The sequence below is a fragment of the Corvus brachyrhynchos genome, unplaced genomic scaffold (assembly GCF_000691975.1).
Source record: "Corvus brachyrhynchos isolate BGI_N302 unplaced genomic scaffold, ASM69197v1 scaffold56, whole genome shotgun sequence".
NCBI lineage: Eukaryota > Metazoa > Chordata > Aves > Passeriformes > Corvidae > Corvus > Corvus brachyrhynchos.
Window position 1 is genome coordinate 4347886 of NW_008238664.1, and position 7214 is coordinate 4355099.

At 45.8% G+C, this 7214-nt stretch overlaps 1 protein-coding gene across 1 annotated transcript in view; it reads left to right on the forward strand.

The window, feature by feature from the left end:
• Positions 1–2: 2 nt before the first annotated feature.
• EIF3L (eukaryotic translation initiation factor 3 subunit L) overlaps positions 3–7214 on the forward strand; it is a gene marked incomplete at its 5' end in the record, with an annotated part of 9741 nt that continues 2529 nt past the window's right edge. The window contains 10 exons of the mRNA XM_008636606.2: positions 3–126; positions 236–446; positions 1035–1114; positions 1368–1429; positions 2724–2793; positions 3493–3566; positions 4432–4603; positions 4861–5015; positions 5795–5965; positions 6957–7214. The exon at positions 6957–7214 is cut by the window's right edge and continues 10 nt beyond it. Coding sequence (XP_008634828.2) covers positions 3–126; positions 236–446; positions 1035–1114; positions 1368–1429; positions 2724–2793; positions 3493–3566; positions 4432–4603; positions 4861–5015; positions 5795–5965; positions 6957–7214 — 1377 coding nt within the window. The remainder of the gene's footprint in view (positions 127–235; positions 447–1034; positions 1115–1367; positions 1430–2723; positions 2794–3492; positions 3567–4431; positions 4604–4860; positions 5016–5794; positions 5966–6956) is intronic.

Sequence of the window (7214 nt, forward strand, 5' to 3'; positions counted from 1 at the left end):
GGTGCGGGCGGGGGTCCCGGGGGCGGGGGTCGTGTCCGGGCTGTTCGCGGGGTCTCACTGCCGCCTTCTCCCTCCAGGCTGCCTACGACCCCTACGCGTACTCCAACGACTATGATATGCACACGGGTGAGTGTGAGGGCCCCACGGGCGCCCCGGGCCTGCGTGCGCCTGGCTGGGTCTGTGGGCCCGGGCCGGGCCGTGCGGCCGCTGCCTCACTGGGTCTCTTTCTCCGCAGGAGACCCGAAGCAAGACCTGGCCTACGAGCGCCAGTACGAACAGCAGACCTACCAGGTGATCCCCGAAGTGATCAAAAACTTCATTCAGTATTTTCACAAGACGGTGTCAGATCTCATTGACCAGAAGGTGTACGAGCTCCAGGCCAGCCGGGTTTCTAGTGATGTTATTGACCAGAAGGTGTACGAGATCCAGGACATTTATGAGAACAGGTATAATACTGTCCTTCCAGCTGATGGAAATCATTGTTTAAACTGTGATGCCCTTAAAGGCTGACTGCTACCTGTGCTGTTCCAAACTTGGGTTTTCTCTAAAACAGGTTTGGTTCTGGGGAAAAAAACCCTCTAGATATTTCCAGCCCATCAGACTAACATAACTATAGATGAGTTGTGACCTGTCTGAAGGAAAGTGTCAGCCCTGGCCTAACAGGAACAGAGGCTGCAAAAAGGGATCTCAGTCGGGCTAGTCAGGCAGTTTGCAGAAAGCTGTGAGGTGTAACTTTTGTGTCTCTTCCCAATAGCTACTTCCACTCCTGCTTGTAGCCATGTCAGCTTGCCATAAAGGGAACGTGGAAGTGACATACACATCACGCACGTTTCATGCCTGGGGCATAAATTGAAGTTTAACTGCTTAGTTTGCAACTCTCATTCTGTGCTTCAGCATCAGATTTACTAATAGGGGTTGGTGGTGCTGCTCAGCTTTCACCAAGTCCAAGGTCTCTGTGTTGTCATCTCTGACTCCAGCACTGTCATACTGAGTGAGAAGTGGGTTCTCATACCACGTGTGTGTCTGTCTTTCAGCTGGACAAAACTGACAGAAAGGTTTTTTAAGAACACCCCATGGCCAGAGGCTGAGGCCATTGCTCCTCAGGTTGGAAATGGTGAGTGTCCTACCTTCTCTTTGGTTGTCAGAGAGAGAAGGAACTGAATCCCTTCTGATCCCGAGTTAGCAGGTGCACAGCGTTGCTGCTGCTTGAGTCAGTCGCCTCTGTTCACTCTGGCAACTCCTTCAGCAGATGCCTGGCAAGAAGTCAAACTTGAGCAAAGTGGTTTTTTGTGCCTCCCTTTATTGTTGTGGCAGGAGGCTGATAGGCCTTGTGGCTTGCTGATGTCCCCTTCTGTCATCTTTTCCAGATGCTGTTTTCCTGATCCTATACAAGGAGCTGTACTACAGGCACATCTACGCCAAAGTCAGCGTGAGTGTTGGCCCCGTGTCTTCTTGTGGGTTGTGTGCTGGCTTCACTGTGCCAGCAAACTTGACAAGTCTTGCTGCCACTACTGTATCAGTGGTCTCCTAACCTTTACAAGACAGGATTGGATGGGTTCATGAGCTGTGAGTCATGTTGGTTTTAGGGAAGCTGAAAGTTCTTGCCTTTTGTTAGTTTAGTAAGGATTCACTGATTGCTGAAAAGCAAGAAAGACTTGATTGTCTGTCTGAGGCTCATTAGCTGTCTCTTCAAGCTTGGTGGTGATGAGTGTGCAGGTTTCCCTGGTAACTCAAATGAATCAGGAGACTGGATCTGGGTTTTCAGGAGGCTGTTTGTTGCTAACATCAAATGTAATGGTTAGTGAGTTAGGGAAGAAGGGGGTGTTGGAAGGGAACTGAGTTTTCCTTTTTATTGCTTTTGTGTGTTTCTTTATGGCTCTTCAAATTAGGAGGTGGGTGAGAAGGGGTGTCATAAAAGAAAGGTGCATTATTTGTGATTAAAAACCTCTCATGGGATCAGAGTACCATGTGGAAAGGGAAGCATGGATACCATAAAGGATGCAGGAGAAGGAAGTGAAAGGAATAATGCTCTGTGAAACAAAACAAACCTTGCTTTTTTTTTTTTTTTTTTTTTAAGCTGCTTTGAAATCAGTGAGAAAATCTTAGTCCTTGGTTATTAAAGGAAAAAGTCTGAAGAGATGTGTGATTAAGAGCTAAATAAGTAATAACTGCAGTTTTACTGTGGACCAGAGGGTGGAGAAATGGGCACTTTTAAAAGGCTGCTGTGTTAACACAAGCCAGGCTTTAACAGGAGAAACTGGTTTCTCGAGCTGTGCTATTAGTGGTTCTCAGACTCAGTGCCTCCAGCTGAAACAACAACCAGTAGGTCAAAGGGTTTAGAAATGCTGTCCAGAAACAGAATTGTTGATCTATTAAGGCTTCTCATGAGCAGAAAAGGAAGGAAAGCTGGTGAAGGTAATAGAAAGTTCTTGAATCTGAAGAGCAGAGGGGAACAGGGAAGGTTAATACAGAAAATTCACAGGAGGTTTGACTGCTCAGTCATCCTGGGAGAAGCTGCCTGTACAGGAAAAGTCATCCCTGTCTTATGGGACAGCAGTGCTGCAATTTCAGGTTTTCTGGGTGATGCTGGTGCGTGTCCTGGTTGAATACTGGTTCTAACACTCCTGAACTAAACCCTTTACTACTGTGACTGTCCTTACGCTGTTGCCCATGAACTCCCTCCTGCCCTGCTTGAAGCAGACTGTGCTGACTTCTCTTTTCAGGGGGGTCCCACACTGGAGCAGAGATTTGAGTCCTATTACAACTACTGCAATCTCTTCAACTACATCCTCAGTGAGTTGCTCCAATTCATTCCTGGTTTGTGAATTTCAGAAAGAGAGATTGGATGGGGAGGGCAGAGCTGCAGAAAGGGTCAGAAGAACTGCAGCATGTTTGTTTATAAATAATAGAGGGAAAAGTAGTCTATAAGCTCTCTGCATGTTTGAGTTTGTTGAATGAAGAGCAATTTACATCCATAAATTTAAAATCACAAAAAGCAGATATAGTTTCCAGTGCTTTCTGGAAATACTGTAAAGAATAAAACTTACTTAGCTTTCTGTCTTGCTGAGAACTGCTTCACTTCTCTTTATTTAAAAGTAAAATGAAGCAGTAAGCTAAAGAAAACTTGCAGTGTTTCCCAACTGTTTACTGTTGTTAACTCCCCTTGGAATAAATGTTAGTGTTTGTGACTCCCTGCCAAGCCCTGTGGAGAATGGATCAGTTAGGATAAACTCCTACAGTCTGGGTGCAGCTTCTGAGAGCTGATGCTGCTGAGCAGTTCCACTCTAGAGATTAACCCTGTGCATGTTCATAGTCTTGGAAAGTGAAAACAGTTGAGGTAGTCAAAGCTACATAGCTCTACTGAAAGCTTCATTCATCTGCTGCTGCAGCTCCCATTTCAGGGAAATTCATGTGTTCTTTAATTTGTCTATTCCTCCAGTTCTGACAATGTTCTTGCTCAAGGTGTTAACCCCCTCATCTATTCTCCTGCAGATGCTGATGGCCCTGCGCCTCTGGAACTGCCCAACCAGTGGCTCTGGGATATCATTGATGAGTTCATATACCAGGTTTGTGATTATAAAACTGGGCCATTTTAGGGTGGCCTTGCCTTTATTAGTTGTATAAATTTTCCACCTCTTCCCTTGCTGTGATTTCCATAGCAAGGGTACCAACCACTGCAGGTTGAAAATCTTAGGTGATCACTGTCACTCTTGTGTTACCAGGCGGATGAAGCAGTTGTAAATGTACAGGTTTTTAAGTTTCAGGGTGCTCTTTGGGGAGTCATGAACTTTTATGCCTGTTTCTGTTTTCAGAACAAAAGTTCTGTCTTTCTTAGTCAGTAGGGCCTTTATGCTTGCACCGAGAGACTGATGACCTGATTGAAATAAGCTGTGATCTGAGATCTTGACATTAAGAAATATTTTTCCACTTATTGTTCTGAGTGCAACAGTACAGATCTCAAATGCTATTGGTTTTTCTCTTTAGAGACTATATTCCTTTCTCCATAACTTTTTATTATAGAGCTGCCTGGAATTCCTCAAACGTTGTCTTGTCAAGCTTGAGAACAGAAAAGATGTGTGCATATAGAGGAAAAAGATGTGTGTATGCAAACACATAATTTGGTCATTCTTGTTTCTACTTGTTCAGACAGCAAATTTGTGTTTAGTTGCCTGTCCTAATTGTTTGAGAGATCCTTTTTGCTTTGATCTGTCTCCTGGCCTTTTCTCTCTGTACTGTATAATTTTTTTAGGTGCTTTAAAGATGGTATAATCTGCCATTTTGATTTCCGTGTGATCTCACATGAAACTTTTTTTTCCATGAAGCTTGTAGTTTATTGTAATGCATTTGCGTGAGCAAGTTGTAAGCTTAGTGCACTTAGCTGAGCATCTCCAAACCAGCTGCTCATCAGTGAATCTCTGCTTTTTCCTGTAGTTCCAGTCTTTCAGCCAGTACCGCTGTAAAACAGCCAAAAAGTCTGAGGAGGAAATTGATTTCCTTCGTTCCAACCCCAAGATCTGGAACGTCCACAGTGTCCTTAATGTGCTGCACTCTCTGGTGGACAAATCCAACATCAACCGACAGCTGGAGGTCTATACAAGTGGAGGTGAGCTTTGGGTGGTGCCAAGCAGCACTGGTGTCTCTGCTGCCTTGCTTTGATTTGACCCAAGTTGGTTAACTTCATTTGGGAGCTGGATCAAACCCATAATCAGTGTATGGATTGGCTGGGAACAGGTTCTGTTGGCCTTGAGAAATACCAGTGATTACATTTCAGGCCTTGCTCCCTTTGCTTTTAAACAGAAGAGTATTGAAAGGGAAGCTTGCTTCCTTGGAGGATGGCATTGTGGTTCCTTTTTTCCCTAGGTGACCCTGAAAGTGTGGCTGGTGAATATGGGCGCCACTCCCTCTACAAGATGCTGGGCTATTTCAGCCTGGTTGGGCTGCTGCGTCTGCACTCTCTGCTGGGAGATTACTACCAAGCCATCAAGGTGCTGGAGAACATTGAGCTCAACAAGAAGGTAATACAACATGTTTTAACCCTTCTTTTGCAGTCTCCCAATCTCTCTGTTCAAACATGCTGGTGAAAAATTGCTATACTGAATCTTCCAGCTGAGGAACTGTTTGTATCTGTTGTAGTTGTCAGGAATTTGTAGCTGAGCACAGCTGGAGCTTTGGCATTAAATCAAGCCATATGATAATGCCTGATGCTGTTGCAGCACAATTGCCCAGTTTTTTAGGAGGTTTGCTGTGTTGTGCAAGGCAGTGTTGTTGCAGAGAATACTGCTGGAACTGCTAGTCATAGTGCAGTGGTAACTACCTGAACACGCCATTCTTACCTTTGTCAGTGGCTCTTTCTTGTACTTTTGACTTCTGTTCTCACCGTGCCTGCTCACACCTTGAGTGGTTTTGCCTTAGAATTGGGTGCTGCTTGTGGCTAGTAAAAGCCCAGCTGCAATGGGCTTGGGCCAGGGCTTGGCACAGATCTACATATGTGCTGTCTGGCACAGGATGTGGAATGAAATACGGGGAAAGGGAACTGAGCAGAGCAATGTTAGGCACAGTGCAAGAGTCCTCTGCTTGCAGGAAGCTGAAACTGGAAAACATAGGAAATGGGATGATCTAATAAAACAGTGAGGAAGCTGCTGCAGGGATGGGTGGAAGGTGAGGTATCCTGAATTAACCCTCTCCTTTCTGTATTTGGGATGGGCGTGAAAGCAGAGGTGGCTGGATTGTGGCTAACAAGCAGTTTGGATTGTTGTCTCCCCTCTAACATAGCATGTTACTCCTTCCTTCTCAGAGCATGTACTCCCGGGTGCCTGAGTGCCAGGTGACCACCTATTACTACGTGGGCTTCGCGTACCTTATGATGCGGCGTTACCAGGATGCCATCCGTGTCTTTGCCAACATCCTTCTCTACATCCAGAGGACCAAGAGCATGTTTCAGAGGACGACCTACAAGTATGAGATGGTAAGAGAAAGAATAGACTAGACTTCTCAAAAGAAAAAGCTGCTGTCTTCTTTCCTGTCCCTCCTCTATCACCCCATAGCTTATGTCAAATAGTCTGGCTTTATTTTCTTGGACTTTGCTGCTGGTGGTGACTGGGGATCCTCTGAACTCCTTTGCCACATGTGACAATATTTTCTCTTAGCTATGTGACTAATTACTTTGGGTGTTCCCCATATGGTTGTCCCACTCCATCTGCACTCTCCCTCTAGGCAGGTTTGTTAATGAGTATCAGCTGCTAATGATAACTCTTGTTGATGCTCCTTCAGACTCAGTTGTGTTTCTAGTCCAGTCCTGCACTTCAGGCTGCTGATGTTGCTGTATTTCCTTTATCTGATAATCATTCACAGACATGGCTGTAACAAAGCTCCTTTCTCTTTCTACCTAAGCTGTCTTACCTCCTGATTTTGGTGCCTGTTTTACCTGCTGTCTGCTTTTTATCCTTATGGTTAATTTCTAACTCTTTGTTTAGCCAAATCCTGCCAGTCTTAATTCCATGACACTCCAAAAAGTTGGTGTGTCTGTTTCAGCCACACAACTGTCCATTTCATCCCACACTCAGATAAATCTTCATTCTCAGTCTTTTCTTCACTGACATCCCTGATAACTGTCCCTTGCCAGGAGATGGTTGTTAAACCATCTGCGTTCCCTTCTCTGCATGTTCTTGTACCAAAATAGTAAAATGTGCTTCTGGCCATCCAGGTTCTGCATGGCTCTGGATGCATTCACTCTGCACCTTCCTCTTGTCCAGCCCTCTCTTTTATTTTTAAGAGCCTTGATATGTCATTCATCCATTTGGTTTGCCCAGAGGCACTGCTTTTTTGTGCTGTTCGCCTTGAGCATTAGGACCATCAGTGCTCTGTGTAAAGGATCTTCCTCTGCAAAGCACAGCTCCCTTGGGCACCCTAAAGCCTGAGCAGGCTGTGGCGCTGACAGGCTCTCCTCTCTGTGTCAGATCAACAAGCAGAACGAGCAGATGCACGCGCTGCTGGCCATCGCCCTCACCATGTACCCCATGCGCATAGACGAGAGCATCCACCTGCAGCTGCGCGAGAAGTACGGGGACAAGATGCTGCGCATGCAGAAGGGCGACGCGCAGGTCTACGAGGAGCTCTTCAGTTATGCCTGCCCCAAGTTCCTCTCCCCTGTGGTGCCCAATTATGACAATGTGCACCCCAACTACCACAAGGAGCCCTTCCTGCAGCAGCTCAAG